Below are 24,129 nucleotides of genomic sequence, written 5' to 3' on the forward strand. Positions count from 1 at the left end.
TTACAGAAAATGTTTGAAAATGGATGGATGGAGTTACTGATAAAATATAGAATCCATATGCAGTAATAAGCCCAAACTCTTCAAATAATGAGCAAAACTGGATTTTCATTTGTAAGGTAGCACATTTAAAATCAATGATTTAACCTTGATTTCTTTAACTAATATCTAATTTGTCATGTCTAATTGGTTAATTAACTCTTAATACAAAGCATAACTGAGGCTGATGGGAGTGTCATTAAGTTATTTGGTCATAAAGCAAAGTATAGGACTATTTTATTATATTATATTTTGACCTGATGATGGCGCTAGATGAAAAGTTAACTGGTTTTTGTTTACATCACAGACAAACAGTGGTGTCATACAAACGGCGATGCTGGAGCAGCTTTTATTATAGAGATAAATGTGCCTTAAAAACAGTGCTGGGATCAGCATCAGTAAATCATAGTGCCAGTTGCTGAACTTTCACAGCAGCAAAAGAGGTTTTATATAAGTTTCAAAGGTCGGGACGTTCAATTTCAAGTTTCTTAGCATAGCCTGTCCCTTGACAGCTGGGGTAGAGCCATGGTTCACTACAGGGATTTGATTGCGTGTGACCAACTTTTCCATAATAGCGTGAGCCTGAGGCACTACAGCACTTTATAACCAAAAAGATAAACAACAAATTGCTCAGACTCCAAACCCTTTGCCCCATTCCACTCTCCATCTTCCATCCAGATGATTTTAGGGCATTATTTGCTCTGAAACATCCCCTCCCCACAGGCGCCAATTTATGACAAGATATGCTGGCACTGTTCTGTTGGGAGGTCACAAAATATGGTGAACTAAATTGGAGTGAGGTGGGTGCAAATATTAGAAATATGAATTTATTTATTTATTTATTTTTTACTTCTAAATGTAGATACATGAAAACATTTGTATTATTACACCTCAGTGGTTCTTGCTCAATCTGAAAGCCTTTGTATGTATTTACGCTGCTTTACATTTAGTAGAGACACCTTTGGCAGCAGTTACAGCCATAACTTCTCTGTGGATACTGTAAGCTTGTCTCAACGGTACATTTCTCTCCATTCTTCTTTGAGAACAGCTCAGCTGCATCTGGTTGCATGTGGATTGTGGGAGTGAACAGAAGTCCTGCCATCAATTTTGGACTGGAATGAGGTCTGGACTCTTAGACCATTAATGTTGTTTTTAACTACTTCTTTTGCAGCAAGTATTCCTCCAGGATTTCAGAGTCTGCTGCAAATAAAACATCCCCACAGCAGTAAGCTGCCACTGCCAGGCTTCACGGTGTGTTTCTGCTGTGTGCTGGTTGGATTATACCAAACTGTTTGGAATGACTGCCAAACACCTCAGTTTGGTTACATCAGACCAAAAGCACCTGGCTATACTGCATACTCCAGTGTGTAGTATAAATCTATGTACTCCATATCTCCCATCTCAACAGTTTTTAAAGATGTTCCAGGCAGATTTACAACTGTACAATATCTTTTTATTTTTATGACTATACTCCGAGGGATATTCACTCCATACGCACTAGTTTGATAAAGTTGTCTCACATTTGTTTGTTTCTTTGTCTTTAAGATGTACAGTGGGTTCAGACAGGGAACTGACTATACAGCAGTTGGGTCTTCCAGATACAGGTGCATTCAGGCTAATGTCATACCTTGATAACACACAAATAATCTCCATTCAATTTACGCAACTTCTAAAAACAACTGATCCTTCTTAAGTCCCACCCCTTTTTGCTCTGTGCTCCAATAACAGTTGCCTCAGTCGACTTTCTCCTTTCCTGTTGTAGAAATGCTATGTGCTAGGCTTGTCTATGTTGAATAGACAGCCAGAAAATCTGTTAATGCAATTTTTCTATGTCTCAAATTACTCCAAAAGTATGTAACATTATGCAAAGGCAGTATGCATTATGTGGAGCTGTCATTCCTCTGTCTCTGCCCCTCTTGCAGACCCGTTATCCCAAAGTACAGACTACAGTTGCTAGTGGGAGAAACTATAATACAAATAGAAGAAATGCAGTAGAGCCAGAACCTTTAAGTCTTGCCAAGGGCATATGCAGAATATGATTCTGGACTATGCATAAGGCATATTGAGTCTGGGATTTGAAGAAATCTCTCTGGATATTAGACAGTTTCACTGCACCCTGAGGCTCCGAGTGGAAAGCACAGGAGGTTTGTAATAGGAAGGCATGTGTATATCACACTATACTACAGGTACAATATTATACACATTGGGTATGCAGCATGATATTTGTATCTGACTGATCCAAACCCCACAGGAGTTACAGCATTTTTGGGGATTTGGGAAAGATAATGATGAAATACCCACTGTGTGTTTGAACACTAAAATACTGACATAATGTGAGACCAGAGGAGGAAGTATTTGAGGTAGCACTTAATAAAGTGAGAAAAACAGTAAGGTCCTGACACTGAAAATGGAACACATTAAATATTAAAACTCTGCAGCAGCAGCAGTGGTGACAGTACATTTATGAAAATGTGGAGCGCTGGTGAGACTTACTGAAAGCAGTCTCTCTGAGTGGACACATTCTTCAGGTACTGCTTCAGAGCCTCGCAAAACTCGCCCAGCTTCTTCTGGGAAACCACCATCTCCTGACGAATCAGCAACAAGGACTGTAGAGGAAGAGAGACAGACGGAGGTCAATTTTGTACTGACGTTTCCATTTAAGTATAAGCCGCTGGGTTTGTTACAAACAGACAGATATAAATACAAATATATGGTTCTGTACTAAACAATGAAACTTTTTAATTGGCTCTTTTGTTTGTCTTTGTTGGCTGACATTTCTCATTTTTCAACCCAAAATACATTTTTGTACTTTTAATCTGCTTTGCCAAATACATTTCGGAGGAAATGTAATTACTGCACTGATTACGTTCACTGCGTCTGGTGTTGAACTTCAAGTCAGCATTGACTTTTTCAATAAATAACCACGACCTTTCCCTAACTGTAACCAAGTGCTTTAGTTGCCTACACATAATCACATAAATCAGGCTTTAGTTGCCAGGAGTGAATACTGTATGAAAAACTATGGCAGTAAAATGAAATGGCAGTACCTGAGTTTGCAAATACATAAACTATAAATGGTTCCTTGTTACGTTGAAAAACAAAAACAGTAATGTAATCCGGGCAGCATTTCCTACTTGTCCATTATTTGCTAATGCATAGTAGTAGTACTGTGAATGTAAAGACATATACCTTTTTACACTGTAAAACCTGACAACATTTTAATAAAAGAAGTAAGTTAACTAACTTAATCCTCCAAAAAGGTGCAGCAGTTTCATGATAGCAACTGCATTTACCAGGAGATGTGTGTTACTCATCTGTGGTGTCAGTGTTATGCCTCCACTTCAGCTACAAACTATTTCTCTGATGTGGAAATGCGATGGAAGGGCATTAAGCAGTGCCCTTCCACAGTCCCCGGCTCCTGCAGGTAGATACAAAGTGTTCATAATGTCACACAGCCTATAGAAATGTTTTGATGGAGGCTTCCTGGGGACCCAGCGGTCTAAGACGATGTAACTATAACATCTCCAGTGGCCTTAGTGTGTTTGTGTATGTATGTGTGTGAGACAGATTGAACATTTCTCTGTTTGATCTTAACTTTCTGTATAGTACAGTACAGAAAGTCCCTTCCCAGTGGTCAACAAGCTTTAGTCTGTGAAAGGTGTGTGTGTGTGTGAGAAGTGCTGTACATCAGAACCTCAAGGATCATTTGCAATTATTTGTATATATCCCATTTACAAAACAACAAGAGAACTACTGCTGCGCTGCACTTTAACCATTATTTATCTATATTTAGTATTTAGCCATTTGTTCTTCCCAAACTACTTACTAACCAATTTGACCTGACATTGGCTTATCTTCCTCTCCCACCTCAGCCCTGTGCTGCACTGCTTACTTAATTTTTACCTCACATAACCTAACACCAACTATCTTTGCCGCCACTCTGCTCCTCCTCTCTGTGCAGTCTCTCTCTGTCCTCATTCTGGGTCTCCTCTAGACTGCAGATATGATTAAATAAATAAAAATATTTATCTGGATGAAAATCACTGCTGCTCTTTGTGTTTCAATCTATTTTGGAAGGTAACCCGTGCTGGTAACCCCTCTTGGCTGCTGTTTCTCGCCACTGTCTGGTTCTGTTTTAATCTTTAACCCCCCTCCTTGAGAAATATTTCCAATTCTCTTTAAGATACTAGCACTGACCACAGAGACAGGAAGTGTTGTTGCTATTATCAGGAAAGATACTAGATTATGCAGCAGTTACTGAAAATACAACTTGCTGTAAAACATCCTCTATATTTAGCAGATATTAGCTACAGCTCTTGCAGCTTCCACACATGAAGGCTCTAAGTACTCAACATGTCTGCATCCACTCGTGTGTTAGTGTGCCTCTATCACTTTGTTTTATTGGCATGTAATGACTGTTTATCTCTTGACATCACTGTTTATCTGCTGCCGTTAACTTAAATTGCTGTCATGAGGCAGCGACATTACTGCAACATTAAGCTGCAAGAATGAGCACCTGGCCGTTGGTGAGTACAGATATGTGTTGTATGTGTGTGTTATCTGTGAGGCAATGATTGCATGGGCGCCTATGTGTGTAGCACCCATAACAGTGACACAACCTGACAGACTTATAACAGCTGTGCATACTACTTTAAGACATGAACACACACACAGAGATACACACAAACACACACAGACATCCTACCAACTCAATTAGAAACACTACATTGCCCAGCAGCCTCTGTTAATCTAATCACTACAACTCCATTAACCCTCCTGCCTCCCTGACCAAATCTGTACAATTACATCTGCTCCCCTCTCACACCGTGGCCCTGCAGAGGTGATGAATCAGGAGCCTCTAATGCTAACCTCTGTGTTAATGGCCAAACAGGTTGTTTTTTAGCTAAGCTAGTGGCTCAGAGAGGCTAACTGTCCGGTATGTGTGTGGGATTGTCAGTGTGGGGGTGCTTTTATAGTCTTCTAAAGCACAAGTCTGAACCAATGCGCTAGAATATAAAAATACTAAGTAGAGAGTTAGCAAAAACTAGCACAAACTCCTGTGAATGATGCATCTCCATCATATTACATTTGAAAATGAGCGCAGCAGTTTTTACAGACTCCCATTTGAAGTGGAGGCTGTGTGAGGTGGGTGTTTTTTTATATAAATGCTGTGAATCGTAGCATTGGCCTGTGTAAATGTAAAGGGTGATTCGAAACAGTAGAGGGCGTGCTGATCCATTTTTAACCCACAAAATGCAGATTTTCATACATTTGGTAATAATGTAATGTTTAATATCATTTCATATTTCTTTCATAGCTGAGGTTGGTATCAATCTTCTAACTTTCAGCAAAAATGCAAATGAACATATTTCCCAAAATGTTGAACTCTTCTGTTAAGTACACTTGGTCAGAAGTAATAATAAAAAATTGAATGAGTTAGCTTTGCTTTGCTTTGCTTTGCTTTGGGTACTGATTTACTGTTTTTTTCCACTGTGCTCAGGGCCATAGCCAGGAGAAATACTGACCTCATTAGTCAGCCTCAGAAAATTTAGGCTGGCCAAAGAAAAGTCTAATCTTCTTTATTTTGCACATTTCTATATTCATTTGCCTGCCAACATAGTTTCTGTAAGTGTAACTCCTTACAGAATTACATTTAACCTTCTCCACAATGCCAGATACGTATACTTATAATGGAGAAATACTAAATACCCACATTTTAGCTGATTATATGGAGTAAAACTGAATAATATTGACTCTAATCTAATCAAAATAAAATGTGAATCATGTAGAATTTGTGTGTAATTGTGTGATAGAAACAATACTGAGGACTGGTCGTCAGTGTCCTTGATGGTCGTCACCGTGTTGTTTTAAACACAGTGGCAGAATAAAGAGAAAATCAGGCATCTAATTGATGCCTTAGTTTATTTTTTGAAATCCTTTCAGCAAATATTATTAATTTAGTGAAACTGATTGAGACATCAGTTAAATGCCTGACATGAATTTTTACCATCCATTATGCCACTGCAGCGCAGTGTGCTAGTAGCTGATTTCCTCAAGTAAAATGTCAGACAGCATTTTCCTTTCTGTTTCTGATATGCATTTGAATAACGACTTCTCAGAAATAGGGATTTATGAGATGCACTTAAATGAATCTTGTATAGTGAGAGGGACTAAACAGTGACAGCTACATTAGACTTATTATGGACTATTTTCTTATAAACTGTCCATCTTGTAACACACAAGTAAAGCTAAGAGCAAACTTCAAATTGATGACAAAGGGGAGATTTAATGAATGCAGAGATGTAGTGATGGGCATATGTTTAATATGCAGTGAAATGAATTGATATGTGATGATATTAAACAGCGTAAGAGAGTGTATGCTGGGATTTTCCCTGAAGGCTCACCAGTTCTGAAATATGCACACACTCCTGTCAGAGGTCTGCGGCTCATTACTTTATATTGTTTAAGAACTGCCTTGAGCTTTCAATATATGCACTGTGGTATACTGTAATGAATTTGCTCTGCCAGTGTCTGTTCAGTACGTGTGTGAGTGTGTGTTGTGTCCACAAGAACATCTATAATGGGGCTTCTTCTTGCGCCTGTAAAACTTGCAAATTATTGCATTCGTGTGTGTGCGTGCGTTTATAGGACACTATTGACTATACAAGTCTGTTTGATTGGACAAATGGCTGACTATCACCATGTCGTAAAGAGACGTGGCGCCTGGTTTATATGCTTGTATAAATATTATTGATTTCTGTCTTTTCCTGAGCTCCATCAGCATTCTTCAACATGGTTTTCACCTTTACAAAAGATGAGTTCTTCTCTTATTGCCGCAATGAGCATAGTGTTTATTTATACAGATTGTTTCATGATACAATGGTGAAATCTATTTGTAACATTTGATGATAGGATTTCTCACAGTGACATAGAAAATGACACATTACATAAACTGAAAGGGTCAACTTTGTGCCAAGTGAGAATGGAAAGAAAATGTGTTTGTTTCACTATGCTAAGCTGTGACCCCAAAGAGAAAAAAACAAGATAGTTGAAAACAATTGAGGTTTAAAGTATTGCGCAACTTTAACCTAAATGAAGCTTTTAGTGCAAGTTCAAGAACGAAGACAACTGTCAGCCTATTTTGTCATCACACTGAGGGTCAATCTCTAAACTGTGGACCCTATAGTTTGTATACTTTGAATATTATCATTGCAATCTATGCGGCTTCCCAGCTTCGCACATGCACCGCCCCACTGTCACCAGTTTAAATCTCCCGTCATGGCTCCTTAGGGGCATCTCTGATTGGCTGCTACTTACAGAGCTCTATCCTTATACATCAATCTCATGGACGGGGTCAACACCAACGTCTTTATCAAATACAGCTTCTGCCTTCAGGTTACCTTGTCTTTCCTGAATGAACTAAAAATAGAGTGGAGTATTGTATGCTCAAGAGTTAGCATGAAGTCAGAAATTCTGCATCACTGAGTGGGACAATCCACCAAAAAGTAGATGTACTATAGTAAGGACATATACTAGGAAATGTGAGTGAGCTGAAAGTATGTCAAATGTAAAGCATTTAAAAACTTATGTGCTGCTTCTGCTCTCTCCCTCTCTTCCTCTCTCTCTCTCTCTGTATCCTTACATCTGTATGCAACCCGCCCCCCAGAGTGACGCTTTGTACTGACCACTATATAAAATATGCAAAGATCATCAGCATCTATCAAGGACACATACAGCATACTGTACTATATGTGTTAAGTGTGTGGGCTGTTATCCCACTGGGTATGAAAATGGGAGAAGCAGAAAGATATGCGAGTATGTGTTGTTAAGGGGGAAGGGGGGATCAGTCAAGCGTTACCATGGGAACTGGGAAATACCACGTTCAGGTCTTCTTCTCACACCTTCGCACCCCCTCATCTCCCCACACACTCCCCAGTTCTGCCTCCTCCTCATGTCTTCCTTCCACCTCTCTTCATTGCCCCAGTTCTTTTTTGACATCTCAAGACTCAGCCTCCTAGCAAACCCCATATTTTCTCTATTATTTCCTGCCCTCTTCTCCCCTACTCCTTCCTTCTTCATCCCCGTCCCTCTTGCCTATCCATACCCCTCCTCCCTCTTTTCCTCTCTCCTGCTCTCCCTCCTACTTGCTCCAGGCTCAAGGAATCCCTCATTTATTCAAACGAAAAAAGAAAGAACCCCTACATCAGTCATTTGCATATCTGTCCTTAGGCTGCAATAATAGATGATGGATGATGGATGACTACAGTATGGTTTACAGTGTCCCGACCTGCAGACTGCAGCAGTGGGAGAAGAAGAAGAAGCAATACCTTACAATAAGCAGCAGCAGTTCACTTACAGCAGCTGTTGTCATCATTCGTGGCCTGCAGCATCCTGCCAAATGTTGTTGTTGTTTGCTTGACTTGATCACTAAAGTAACCAGTGGAGTAGCATGGCTCAGACGTAACAAGACGTGTGATTTCAGATTTTGCTTGATTGCAAGTCAATTTAATTAATGTGTTATGTTTCACTGTTAGTTAGCAGGGAAAATGGCTAATTGTGTTCAATTGATCTTAAAAATGGACACTAAAGTCATATTATCTAGCAGCTCATATATAAACAGCATTTTGGTAAAACTAGTGTTACATTTTTTTGTCACTTGAGGGCAGAACTACAAAACAACCTGAAAATCCCATGTTTGGCTTATAACAATTGGCTGCACACATCTTGTGGACCAACACGTTCTCACTCCCCGTTTGTCAAATACTGCTGCTTGGTTAGTTAGTTCCCCTTATACGCTTCAAAATATGATGCTGGAAGTATCTCTCTAGCGTCATTTCTGGACATGCAGAATTAGCAAGAATATGTAAAATCTGCTACTTCTGGTCAAGTTAGCAATAATGAACAGGCAACGTCCAGGTACAGTTTCAAAATAATGCGTAGTAACGTTGTGAAGTGGTTTGTTTAGATTTAGGTACAAATGTGGACTTTCTGGCTCTTTACACTTTGACAGCAGGCGTGTTCACAAATGGAGCTACAGGGGTACCTACAGTGCCATGTTTTAAGGGCCACTGACCGGGCTGTAGTATTTGATAACTTGGAAGTGAGACTGGGTGGAGCAGACATGGAGCCAGAATAGCATTTGTTCAAGTTGTGTTTCTGGTGACCTCACAAATCAAGGTCCAATATTCACTTCACACTTCACTTCACACATTGACATTTGAATGATTGCAGCTTTAACCCTGTCTCCCTGTGCAATAACCTTGTGTCTCAAACATCCACTGAACCTGTAAATGATTTATTCTCATTGTTCATACAGGTTTATTAAAAAAAAAAAAGCATCAGTCAAACAGAAATCTATGTAAGCTGCGCACACGGTGTATTCTTTTATATCCACCTATTTATTTCAGCATGCTTTACACTCTACACCATTGCACTATTGTCCTACTGTCTGTTAATGTATATATATATTTATATCTGTACACAGTAGTGTATTTTAACTTGTCAAGCTTGTTTTTGTTGCTGTATGTATGCCTATTTTTGTGTATGTGCAGTGAGATAAAGGGGATTCTGATTCTTCGGGTGTCTCCTGTTCTTACAGATACAGTTCTGCAGGTAAATTGGAGATGGATGGAAAGCTAAGGAAAAGGGTTTGACTGACAAGCGATATCTGGGAAGTGCCGTGCAGAAACAGCAATCAGCTCTCTCCAACACAAACCAGAAACAAAAGCAGCAACAAAACAAATTATGTGTAATCGGAACCTCCAATTATAGCATCAGTTAATGGAAGCAGACTGTGGTTGTAGTGTGCAGCACCCAGATGTTATCACGTGTATTAAAAATCCCATCTCTGAGACTATTGCTGCAATTATAAATGGGCCAAGTTGCCTTGTGAAAATTGGGCGAATGGCTGCACTGAACACTTTGAGGTTTCACAATGTACTAATGCGCTGTGGGACTGCCGGGCCGCTCATTCATATTTTGCCTGATAAAACAACAACAAATCTCTTCAGACTCACTGCTATTTATAGGGAAATTACAGAGAGGAACTTTACCTGCACAAAACATACACTATGCAAAGCTTCTGGAAAATTGTACACTTTATACACAGCCGATGATACATATTGTTTATTAGCAGTGAATCCCTGAGGTGCCATCAAGTTGCAAACCTCATGAAGAAGACGGGGTTGAAATGGCAGCTGCCAGACAAATACGGCACTAACACGTTCTCTCTAAAGAGGCATGTCTCTCTGTATTCCTCTATGATTCTCTCTCTCACACACACATACACCCATAGCGGCACCCTGTGAGATGTACTGATGCAACCTGCTTGTATATCTGTTCACTTGGGATATCACTGTTCTTTAATGTCCTCTCACTGTTGCTACATAACTCACTCTGCTGTTTTACATACTGTAATGACTTCTAGGTAGTGGCTATCATGAGGCATAACAACTAACTTTTAAGTGACTGCATATATTAAATATATCACAATTTACTGAGAGTCTGCTTCTTTCTTATCCCAGATGAATTTCTTTCTTCTCTGCTTATGAATTCCTCCCAACATCAATAAATTCATTCTGCCTCTTGCTTTTCCATCTGTCTTCTGAATCATCCCTTTAATCAGTGTTAATGTCTCTTGATAAGGGTGTTTGCTGAACCTCTCTGTATGCATCTCAGGGCACGTTCACAACAAACATGTTTACAGAAATATATTTAATCTCTGACGAGTTTGCTCCTTCAGTCCAGGTTTATTTAGGCAGATGAGAACAATGCTATTTGAATTTTAAAAGGAAGCAAATACCTGAACCAAGTGTAGCTGCAGGGCAGGTTTTTGGAGGAGTTAGAGTAGTGTAAACTTAAATTAACAAATGACAAGCACTGTAGTTATCTAAACTAAGAAAAATTGTTGAAATAGATTACATTGAAAATGTTAAGTAACACAAACGGCAGCTTTTACTAGTAATTCTAAGAGACAATAACTTACTAACTAACTTAGTTCTGTAAGTTACAGTAACATTCCTGATTAAGTTATTTTTACTAGGTAGTATGTTTTCACAGAGTTTTTCTAAAACAGTACAGAACAACTGATAAACGTTAAGTAAACACAATAACTGCAGGAAGTTTGTGTAAATCGAGCGATTTGGATGAATTTGAAGTAGATTATTTCTTGTGAATATCACATTTTCCTTATATTTTTAGGAAACGAATCCTCACCCCTCTCCTGTAACCTGATATTAAATAATTTGCAGATGATCTGCAAGTGATTTAGTGAACTGTTCGCTGAAGGTTACATGCTGAGCGAGTTATTTATTTCAGGGGACTTTTTACTGATAGTAATAATAGAGAGATGATGGAAAATAGGGGACCGAAAGATGGGAAATTACATGATTTTGCAAGACAGCTGGACCCAAAAGACAAAATCATGCGAGAATCCATCTTGCCTGTTTGTGCCTGGGACATTGGTATTGGACCAATCAGTGCCTTTTGAGTAAGTACTGGCAGCTACAGGGGTCGGCAGTTCTATCAGAACTGGAGAGTATTTCTTCATTGAAAGAAGAGCTAAGAAAAGCACTCAAAGCTTTTCTCCTTGGAAATATCTTTTCACTTTTCTCCCACCTGGCTTCGGTAAGAGTCTGACTACATACATATGGTTTGTTGATCTGATTGGTTGAAGTTCAACCGTGATAAACTGTGGGGCAATACCCCCTCCAAATTTAAATGAAAAAAAGAGCTGTCAAATTTTATAATAACTTAAAAACAAGTGACCCTCAAACATTCCCCCACAAAAAATACCAAGCAATGAACCAGGAAAAGTCCCCTCAGCCAACTGGTACTGAGACTCAATTCCCTAACCTCTTCCAACCCTACAGAGCCTCAGCACAGCCCACAGACAATCTGGCCCAACCAACTATAACAAGACAAAAAGAAAAAAAAAAGAGTTACTGGAAAGATACCACAAAAACTCTAAAGTAAAATGGAGTGTTATTTGCCCTAAACCGACAGTACACGGTAGCAGAATATCTGACCACCATGACTGATGGGACATTGAGAAAGACATGAGCTACAGACTCAGTGGACTACTGGCCCTAGAGACTGGTCGTCACAGACAGACCTGGCAGCCCAGGGAGGACAGGCAACAATAACACATTATTTGCTACATGGAGACAAATATGCTATAATATATATTAGACTCAAATACCAACAAGGTGAAAAACAAAACTGCTGTACATTGGCAGCTAAATATCTTGTGACTACCTGAGGGACATCCAGTGACACGCCACCAGATTAAATACTGCTTCTTCAGTCCTCTAGACTTTCTAAATGTTATCGGATCAAATTCAGATAGTAAAACCTGTCATTTTGTGGGGCTGTTAATGCTAAAATAAATTAAAAAAACAGCTTCTTTCGCAATGTAACCTTATGGGGAAAATTATTTTTAGGCCAGTGTGCATCACAGGATGGACGCCATTGCTGCAATCACACGGTCGGCCACTATATAAAACTGGCTTCAAAGCCTGGCGCTCTTCCTGGGGGCTTGCTGTTCCGCCTGTTTCCATGCTAAGCTAAGTTAGTCGGCTACTGGCAATAGGTTAACAACATTAGTATTTTAACTGTCCAGCTTGTTTTGTTGGTATGTAGCTTATTTTTTTGTGTAGTGCAGTGAGATAAAAAGGGATTTGTTCTCGGGTGTTCTTCCTGTTCTTAACAGATTTACAGTTCTGGCAGGTAAAATTGGAAGATGGATGAAAACTAAGGGAAAAGGTTTACGAACGATATCTGAAGCCGTGCAGAAACAAGAATCAGCTCTCTCCAAACACAACAGAAAAAAACACAAAGCAGCAACAAACATATGTGTAATCAAACCTCAATATAGAATCAGTTAATGGAAGAGACTGTGTGTAGTGTGCAGCCAACCCAATGTATTCACGTGTATTAAAATCCCATCTCGGAAGGAAACATTGCTGCATTAAAATGGGGCCAAAGTTGGGCTGGAAATTTGGAAAAATGGCGCCAACTGAACACTTTGAGTTTCACCAATTACTAATGCGCTTGGACTGCGTCCGCTCATTTTTCAATTTGCCTGATAAAACAAACAAAACAAATCTCTTTCAGGAACTTCATGATTTATAGGGAAATTACAAGAGAGGAAACTTACCTGGCACAAAACATACTATGCCATAAAGCTCTGGAAAATTGTAAAAACTTGAAACCCAACAAAGCGAATGAACATTATTTTATTATCAGTGTCCCTGATGTGCATCAAGTTGCAAAAAAACCTCATGAAAGAAAGACGTGAAAATGGCAAAGCTTGCCAGACAAAAATACGCCAATAACAGTTCTCTCTAAAAGAGCAATGTCTCTCTGTATCCTCTAATTCTTCTCTCACAACAAATACACCCAAGCGGGCACCCTTGAGATTATCTGAATTGCAAACCTGCTTGTATCTTTCCCACTGATACCCACTGCTCTTTAATCTTCCACGTTGTTAATAACTCACTTTGCTGTTTATAACGAATGAATCTTCTTAGTAGTGGTATCTATAAAGGGCATAAACAACTAAATTAGTGACTGCATATATTAAATATATCACAATTTACTGAGAGCGTTCTGCTTTTTTTACTAATCCCAGTGAATTTTTCTTCTCTGTATTTGATCTCCCAAATCAAATAAAATCATCTGCCTCTCTTTTCAATTTCTTTTCCAAATCGATCCCTAAATTTCAGGTGTTAATGTCTCTTGATAAAGGGGTTTGGAAAAACCTCTCTATTTTGGCAATTCTCAGGCAGCGTTCACAAAAACAAACATGTTTACCAGAAATCAAATTTTTAATCTCTGGAGAGTTTGTCCTTCAGTCAGGTTAGTTTTTTGCCAGATTGGAAGGAAAACAAGCATGCTAAGTTTAATCATAGGCATTTTAATCCAAACATGACTATTGCCATACTCTTCCTCCACTATTATCAGTTTAGGAAGCTTAGGCGCAGGAGCAGGTCATCTTTTTGGTTAGATAGGAAACCAGATATAGTCTATTATAAAAACCTTTCTGCTTGCATGTACTTTAGCGCAAATCACATTCTAGCTCAATTGACAAAGCGACTTTGTATAGTTAACTCTTTTATAGGCTAGGTATATAGAGAAGAACTAATTTGGATATATTTAACGTTATTGAACATTGACTATATATAAGTTTTATTACTCAAGACTGTAAAGTTAGGCACAGACCCATAGAGGCAAAGCTTCCATACATCAATATACAACGTCCTATGTAATATTTTTATCTAAAGGCAAGTAAGCGAATACACATCATAGCATTAGAGATAAAAAAGATAACAGAAAACTATATATCATGGATAAAATGCATATGGTAAAAAATAGCACGACATGGTCTACAGATTATTTAATATAGAGACCCCTCAAAGTACTTTATGTTAGAGTCTATTTAAGTAGTCGTTTATTTATATCTCTCACAAATGTCCCCTGATAATATTTCACCATAATTTCTATTTTTCAGAGAAGAAGGCAGAAAAACCATCAAAGCTAAAACTATGAGACACTTAAGACTACAACTAAAGCCAATGATATATGAACGTAAAAGTTAATCAAACCAAAACCACAACGGCTTATGTCCTACTGAGAAGAGGAGAAGTATGGAATCGCTAGCACGGCAGGTATTAGTATATAGCTAGGCAGAGTCCAACAAGAGCTCGCTCTCTGCTTCATAGTTTGGTCTAGCTCTAATGTAATTGTGATTTGGATTGAGTTGTCTCATTTGAATTATTGTCTTATGCATAGCTCATGTTAATTTTCCTTTCATTGAGTAAGATAAATATTGTTTTCTATCTTATTGTTATCCCTGCCACATCTCCTCTCTCTATTAGCATACTACCAATCTAACGGAAAATCTGACCAATTAAGAAGCGCAGAAAAACATTTCACAAACAGCTGGCACCCTCAATCAAATTGCTTCTCTGTACATTACACATTAATAATCATGAAAATCTCTACACAGCAGCCAGAGTATACAATTTATTATTCTCCTGTTATTTGACATCTTCACTAAAAAGAGCTAGTCGCCACAGCCTTCACTGATGATTTAGCTCTCAAAACTGCCGACTTCCAGGCTTGCTGTGCCTGGGTTTGATGAATAAATCAAGACTGGTTTACGGAGTTCTTTGCTATCAAAACCAAGGGAAAAGGGTCAATATTAAACTGATCTGTATTGAGTCCAAACTCAGGAAGGCGATAAAAGACTAGTGTGCGTGCTATATTAAATAATAGTCAGCGCTGAACAGAATTGTTAAAAATCGTTCTGAGTTAAATCTTTTGCCAGACACCTTTCACCCCTTCATGTCACCCTCTTATGCTACACCTGCACCACCTATTCCTCTGATAAACAACCCTTTCCTGCCTTCTAAACACAGATTACTTTTAACAAGGTCATGCTCCTCTTCACCTTTACAGTAAATTTTATTACAACACCTTCCTCCGCACAGTCGGCTCAATCCATATATAACCACATCTGACACTATCACATCCTCACGCGAGCGAAGAAGTAGAGAATCACAAAACGCGATATAGTTCGACTCCCTTTCAAAGCAATCATCCCTCCTCTCTGCCAACAAAGACTCTACTTTAGGATGAGTTCGCATATCACACACAAAGCACAAGGCGGGGAATCCACCATAAATATAAAGAGCAAATCAATATTAAGTGTCTATATGAGAGGTACGATACAGATGTTGGACAGCTTTGATAAGCACTCTGCAGTGTTGCAGGCAGCCGAAATTTTAGCATGTGCATTTAACCTTTGTATCTAGGTGGACAACATCATTCGCGCATGCGGTGGAGCTTGGAGCTGAGCATTGATACATAGGGCGATTTCGTGTCTATGTGACGAGAGGCGTAAATGCGAAATTCCGACACTATAACCACTATGCTATACGGTTGTCAGTCCTGGTGGATACCTTCATGAGGCCTAACATCTTCAGAGAGAAAAGAGAGAGAGAGAGACGAGAAGAAGCCAAAAATACAAAACAGAGAAGAAGATAGACTAGGCAAGAGGTTTCTCCTTGGAAAAAAATACTAAAGGATTTTCAGCACTGAGTCGTATGCTGGGTTCGGATCAGGCACCGCGTGCAGGGCGTCGGTTAAAATGAGTTACCTAGGTGACATAATAAAGAGCGCAGAGTGAACAGAAATGAGGAAAGGCAGGAGAAAAGATAAAGGCCAAAAGGGACACATTATTGTTATGTTTCTTTTTTATTAACGGGGTTGGTAGAGAGGATTGGTTTTTTTCTAATTAACTCGGTGGCGCACTGAAGTGTTTTTTAAATCTCAACAGCACCACTTTGTCTATTCCTCTAAGTATTTCTTAATCATGCCGCATCGATCTAGGGGGTCATCACATACAACGCACCCTACTTTCTAATATCTAATATGATAACATAAAAATAATTGATTAACTATAGAAGGCAACTCAAGAGTGGTTCTTTCAGTACAAAGAGCACAAACCAACGCCACAAACTTGTTTTCCAATCTGAGAAAAAGCGCCAGCCGTCCGGATTCACCTATTTGTATATTCTGGTTTGACTATTAACTTCACACATAAAAAAAATAATTAAAAAAAAACAGGGTATGGAATAGACTCCGAGGCGTGAGAGAAGATAGGCATATTCTCTCATTGGCGGATGCCACACCACTAGCCACCCCAATAGTTTTATGCTGTCAATAAATCGCTTATGTACAAAAGTTCTAAAAGAATCATTTCAGATAAACTCAGGGGGGAACATATATATGTACACTTCTTCCAAAAACAAAAACTTAACATGTTAAAAAGCAGAAATAAGGCATATGATTTAACTGGAGGAATGATCTACAGTTAATGGCTCTATCTCTTTTAGTCTTCAAGTGATAGATGTGCCATATCCATATATCTAGTTAGCATTTGCACGATTAATATTCACACTGGTACTAAGGGAAAACGTCACTATTCTATGGTAGGCACGTCACCCACCTACTAGTAGGGTATAATGAATCAGGGATCACCAAAACTGGTCAATAGCTTTACTCAGCACCCATGAAAGAGCCTGAACAGAAATTGAGGTAAATATGTCCAGAAGTTGTTGAGAATTTCAGTCGCGGACCAAAGTGGTGATAACCAAGACCGACCAACACAATGACAATGATAACATAAAAAAATGAATTAAAAAGAATGTGGATCCTGAAGTGGAATCACACAATATAGCATGAGAATACCTCTAAATCCATATTGGGAGGGAGACGGTATCAGTACATTCCACGCGGCAATAAAATATATTATCTCTGACACAAACTTTTCACTGTACACATGCTGTATCTTGGCCCTAAACACAACCAGGACAGGACAGAATAATTGATACTCTGTGATAACCATCACCTTTCCAAATTCATTAGCCAGAACAGCCAATTAAAAACAATAACAGTTAATAAACAAGCAATGTATGTAAGGCATGAATTGACGACAAAGAAAAAAGGACAATGTACCCGAAGCCGTACCACATAGGGTTGGCATCTTTAAAACATAAGTAGGCCTCTACGGAGAAGATAGATCTAGGACGAGGAAGAGCGAGACGAATAGAGGAGCAGCGAAAAGGCGCGACATGCAGGAGAGAGAAAAAAACATAAAGAGCAAAAGCGAAGAAACTGGAAGGGATAGAAAGAAAAAGATCAATGAGACAGCAAACACATCACACTGTGTTCTATATATGATGACTAAGCGTATCCTGAGTACATGGCAACAAAATAATCACTTTATTATAATGTATGCTCCAATAAGATGTAGATAAATAGAACGAGGACAGTCAGGAGGTGAGGAGGAGAAGTGAAGTTCACAGAAGGACATCAGACGCTGTGAAGACCCTTATAAAAATAAAATCAAGATTTATATATAATATATTGATAGGAATCTTCATACAGTATGAACAGGTCGCACTCCACAGAGCTCGCATATCAGATGCGACAGATCTGCACCTATATTAGAGGAATATAACCAAATATAATTACATCAAAACACGAGCAACCAGTGCTGACTCAGGACCAGAGGAGAGTGCTATGGCAAGATAAGGCTCACCTCTTGGACCATGGCTAGCCTAACCGTAATGCTGACCGCATTAACACGCTATCTATAGATAGCCTGCATCCTTTTGTTACTCAAAGAGAGAGACAATATCCACACAGTGTAATAAGATGACATCGTCCATAACAAAATAAAACACAGGATACACGCAGTTTATATTCATTGCTTCTCATCTTCACAATTCCATTTCATCTGATTGTATATCACCTCCCTTGCTTGAGATTTATAGATGATGAAGAATGACTACGCACAAATTCAAATGTCAACATGTAACGTAAACAATAAAGGCACAGCCAAGAAAAGCCAGCCCGTTTCAAGCATTAGCAAGTAGGAGGCTGGAACATCTGGGCCTAACAGCTAGCTTGATGCAACAATTCTTTTTTAAAAACCATGATACAGAGAAGCAGGAAAACTCAAACAATCAAACTATATAGTTAAGCAAAAGTTCTCTTCTGTACATCCAAATTATGTACTTCTGACATAATTTCAATATAGGCAGCCCATGGTGAGAAGAGGACCTATGTCAATCTAGTTATGGCTATTATAGCGCGACTGTTGTAGTGGCTCTCACCCACAGGTCAAGCAGCTATAGCAGACACTACAAACTACTCCTGGATCGGATGCTGAGGAGAGCTCTCAGTCTCTATAAACAGCACGGCCAGACCGGACAAATAGCATGTCTTGGGCTCCTGGCACCCTGGGGCCATACGAGTCAGCTAATGTAGTATGCACCAAGCCTAACTAGCAAACGGCATCTAACATACTAGGTGGCTTTTTAGCAAAATAAGTTCCTATCTGAGAAACGAACTGAGTCAAACACTGCCACCCCTTGCGTTCTCTGGAACTCAAGAGGTATTGTATAGTTCAACTGGGGAGGCTGCGCTGGACGTCCCCGTTCGTTCTGCACCTGGTGACCTTGAGTGAGACTGGAGCAGCTTGGCATAGACGTCAGACCACCAAAAAACCACAGAAAAATACACCTCACTTTCATAAAGATTGTTATTGATCTTCCAGTTTTTACCAATCACTGTACGTAATGGATCTGTTATTCGCGTCACCAAAATTAATCCATAGTGCAGGGAGCCACAGTCAACATATCAAGTGTTCCGTTATCTGAGAGTAAGAGATCACCAATTACCTAGCGCATCACGAACAAGATGCTAGCTAGTCATTTTTTACTGTCTGTCTCTTGTGAGACTAATGTAATCTTAGCTCAAATTAATGCCAAAAAATAATTGTTATCTTATGCACAGCTGTAGCTGACACTATAAAATCCACCTGGATCTGATTCTTGTCTATTGCGCTTTTGCAAATCTAGTTTCAGTTCTTAAGTTCTCTTCTCCGTACAGCATGCTCTGTCTCTTAGTCTAAAACACGATTTTTTTACAGGGTATACCAATTTATTTAAATTGATTCGATTATCTATTTTGGCTTAATTTATAAAACTAACATTATGACAACTTGAGGGTTTTTTAAATAAACCAGCTGATTGCTGGCTCTAGACTACATTTTTAATGTTACATAACAATTTGGACTGTTATCTGTTCAGCTGTCGAAGAAAGCAAATAAGCACACCTATTCACAAAAAGACAGTACGGAAAGCCTGTATTTTCATATTCAAAATATAGCAATAAGGTAAATGTGTGCCTCGGAGATCAATTGACTCATACTAAAATAATAATTATTGTCACTGTATTTCCCAAGTTAATGCATTATGGAGACCTTTTAACATCACAAGACATATATTATGATACACATTGTTATTTGTATTAGATTTGGTTTATTAAGGGTTTTTTGTGTACAGGTAATCTATATTGCAGTTCTATGTAGCATAAGATGGTTTTCAGAGATCTTATCATTTATGGCTTTTATCTGAAGCGGTTCCTCCTCCTTGTAGATTGCGCTCCATGTGGGAGCAGTTGATAAACATCATCTCGGTTAATCGTTATTTGCTTGTGCGTGGAAGAGGATTGTACCCTTACCTTATCATTTCTTCTCCATGTCTATGAGATCACTCCTTTTTTCATCGACATAAATTCTCTTAAAATACACTAGCGATAACCATGCCGCTACTATCTTTCTCTTGGTTAGGAGGTGCGCAAAAAAGAGCAAGGAGGGGGGGAGATTTTTCTCAGGGGCCTGCCCAGTTCCGAGCGTTAGCTTTTTACATGTTAATAATCTCATCTCCAATAATGAGCACTATTACCTTTCCTTGCCTTTTTATCTAGGCCGCAATTCATGCACAAATCATTACAGGAGTAATTATATACCAAAATCCTTATTATGCGTATTGCATTGGAGGGGGCACTATGGGTTTTGATGAAATTACAGGGTGCATAGATGTATATTAAAGAATAAAAATAGAAATTCAATAAAAAATAGACCAAAACACATAGATGAATGACATAAAGAGCACCAGGTACAGTACCAGGTGATTGTCTCAGCCCAAGCTTAGGTGACTATGTCAAAAGTATTTAGAAATAAAATAATAACATAGGACGTACATAGAAGGAACTTAGTCACTGCAAGGATGACAGTAAACTGATCCTCGATTCGATTCAATTGATGTGTTATCAAAGGGAAAACTATAATAAGAAAAATAATTGCAGAGGTGAAAGCGTTTCTATATGGCAGCATATGGATAATACTATTTTCAATACTTAAAATGAACAGTGAAATAATAATTGGAGAATAGAAAAGTCCAAATCTGTGAGAACATTAAGGCCCAAGTGGAGGAATTAACTATTAGATAAATATGATATTATATTTATGTATATTTGTAATAGGGATAATAGAGAATGAGAGGACAGCAGTAAACAAGCACATCTTGATGGAAATCCTCAACAGTTTTACCACAACGAACCCGAGTATTCAGACCATAGTGGCTCAAACAAATCATCAAAAGTATTGCGCGAGAAGGAGCGCAGACAGGGCACGACCAGCGACGGAGACAGCAGTACCCAGAGACAAGACAACAGAGATACAGAGATATAGCTGGGCAGGACTCTTTGTAGCAAACCCTCCCTCGTGAAGATCTTAAAGACAACGATGACACAAAATCCGGCATGCTTCTAGATTCTGCAGCTATCCGATCGGACTCTCATCACCGGTATGCAGTGGAGAAGGGAGAAAGAGAGGCTTTAACAATACAGAATTGGTATGTTATAGTAACGTCGAAGCGAGAAGCAAACTGACATTGCTGCGAGAGGGTTCACTAAGCAAACAAAGTTTAAGAGGAGTGTTAATGCGGAATAAACACAGAGCATGAATCAGTGTAACTAGTAGTATACGACTTTTAATCCACGTTTGTTAATTGTGTTACGACATGGCACTATACGTTATAGAATGATCTTATTATCTCACACATTGTTATTACAGGAAGATTTGAGTCAAAAATCGCAAGTAGCCAGCGAAGATTAAAAAGATGCACACCCATCATCCTAGTCCGTAATTCAGTCCACAGCCGAGAGTATGAGCTGTCATGTAAGATAGGCAGGCGAGGATATCGTATATTTTTCTTTCAAACAAATCCATGGGTAGAACCAAACCAAACACACAGTGAGCAGATCCTGCAAGATAGTGTCGCTATGATCTGCTGGTTTATTAAAGATAGCCTGTGTTATCCCTCTTCTATCCATAGACTCCAATATAATGGGTCACACAAGAAGAACGTACAATTAAAAAAACACAGTTCATCAGAGAGCCCAACTGATTAACATGGGAGACGTGTTCCTTCATAACAATGAACACACAACACTGTATAAGATTATTATGAGTCAATCCAAAACCAACACAATCGGCTCATACAAAATAACACCACAGACATCCAAATTACCAATGTCTTAATCCCCTGACTGGAAAATGTGCCCAGGCAAGGTAATTGTTTTTAGTTATAGTTACATTGGTAGTCTGATTTCAGACACGGCCCGGCAAAATGGAGTGTGATCAGATCAGCGCAGATATCTAGAGCAGGTGTTGTTCGCTAGATATATAGTGAGCGGCCCGTACCGGACTGATTCAAGAGAGCCAGATCTGATCTGCATTCAGAACCGCATCATCATCAATGCAGATGGCCATGAGAGCTATTTGGTTATTTTTTTACCAAATTAAAGAATGAATCAAGGGTACAAGCAAGCGAAATAGTTATCTCCGTTTCAGGAATGGTTAGAGTTTAACTCTTCAGAGAGATGTCTCGAGTATTCCTCTTAGCGTGAGGGGACTCGTAGGGAAGAAGCTGTAGCTCCTACTTCTTGTTGTAAGTTGTAAGTGGTTCTGGCATCTGATCAGGAATGTCTCCCACTGGGCGACACCTTGTACTCCTCGATAGAGGAGAACTTGCTATATCGACGAGCAAGAGGAGAGACCAACTTTGAAACACGAGCTAGGGAAGGATTTGAATTATCGGTTATCCAATTGGCCGGAGGAAAGCATCCCTTGACTTTTGACTTGAACAGAGACTGATATTATACAAACCTAACCTTTCCTAGACACTCAAGTTATTTTTTTGTTTTTACGGACATTCGAATCCAATGATTTTCTATGGTCATGTGCTTCAAACCTCGGGCAAAACTACACAAGACCACGCGACCAGTGGAGCCAACACACCAAAAAGCAGTTTCATGAAGGACCGTAGTCAAAAAATTAAATTGGATTCAAGATTATGATTGAGTTGGCTCGCTTAAAGACCCCTCCTCCCCACCATTAAAAATCAATTTATGTTCGCTGTATACCATACTTTTTGCTGCCCACTGAGACCTGAAGGTATGCTTTAACAATACAATCTGGATCTCCAGGAGAAGCTGGGAACATTGTGCTTGGGTGAGCAAGCATATCTTGCTTAGATTTGCTTAGAAAACGAGAAAAGAAAGGTCAATGTTATGGAATAGGACCAAGACTGAAAAATCCCAAACCATTGCTTCATGAGATTATACCTATCTTAGATTTAATAAAGCTTAGATACTGTTTTGGTGGCTGTATTATAGAATGGTGTTGAACTGTGGAAAATATTTATGACTGTACAGGGAAGAAGCATCTAATGAGCCTTGGGGACTGAATGCCACAGTTACGAGTGGCACGGTATAAAGGAGAAGATATTGAGCCGTATAATATAATGATTTTAACGTATACTGTGCAACAAAAAATGTCAGATTCCTAACTTTCACCAGCACAAGTACACTCACGAACCATCAATCAAAAACCAAGCAAAACATTATACCATCATAACTTAACCACTGTCTGAGTGGCATGTTCTAGCCCCAAGTATAGCTTCAATTGCTTCTTTCTGAACATTCTTTCGTTCCATTTATATGTTATTCCTAACTGATGGCACGTTATTTTCAACATGAAAAAATAGAGAATTGGTTGATTTTTTCAGCATAGGTTCCATCATCCATTTCTCGTTAGCTAACAAATTAGTTCCTTCTCCCAGTCCACTTCTCTGGAGATCCAGCCTCCGGCATGAAGATATAATCCCCCAGCGTGTTTTAGGTTCTCCTCCATCGAAGCACCTCACAGGAAAGGCCGGATGCCTGATTAGATGCCGAACACTCAATACAACAAGAAGATAGCAGCTTCTCCGAGCCCCCCCAAGGTCGAGCTTCCTCTAAGTAAACCAACCATCCTACGGAGACATGGTGCTTGTCCCTGTCTCATCTTTATTGGTAATACCCAAAAGCTCAGGCCATTGGAGATGTGAATGAGACAGGCTCTCTTGGAACAGTCGTACAGGCTCACATACTGTGACACGTTATCCGCTTCCAGCTCACACTCATTTTGCCCTCGCTCCTGAACCAGACTCCAATAACCTTAAACTTTCTTCGCCTGGGCACTATTTTCAGCAGGATTAATATTGAATTTTGTGCTCTGTGAGTTTTTGGCAGCAGGACAGTGTATGTGGTTGACTCAAAAACTACAGTGTGTGTGTTCATGGTAATGAAGGACACGTCTCCCATGCAACAGTGTGGTCACTGGATGCGTTGTTA

The 24,129-nt window shown here is 39.2% G+C and overlaps 1 protein-coding gene across 1 annotated transcript in view; it reads right to left on the minus strand.

Moving 5' to 3' along the window:
* necab2 (N-terminal EF-hand calcium binding protein 2) overlaps positions 1–24,129 on the minus strand; it is a gene marked incomplete in the record, with an annotated part of 133,244 nt that overhangs the window by 8,166 nt on the left and 100,949 nt on the right. Inside the window, 1 exon segment of the mRNA XM_035664951.1 lies at positions 2,530–2,642. Coding sequence (XP_035520844.1) covers positions 2,530–2,642 — 113 coding nt within the window.

The sequence above is a fragment of the Morone saxatilis genome, unplaced genomic scaffold (assembly GCF_004916995.1).
Source record: "Morone saxatilis isolate NCDOM2014 unplaced genomic scaffold, NCSU_SB_2.0 Contig2, whole genome shotgun sequence".
Taxonomy (NCBI): domain Eukaryota; kingdom Metazoa; phylum Chordata; class Actinopteri; family Moronidae; genus Morone; species Morone saxatilis.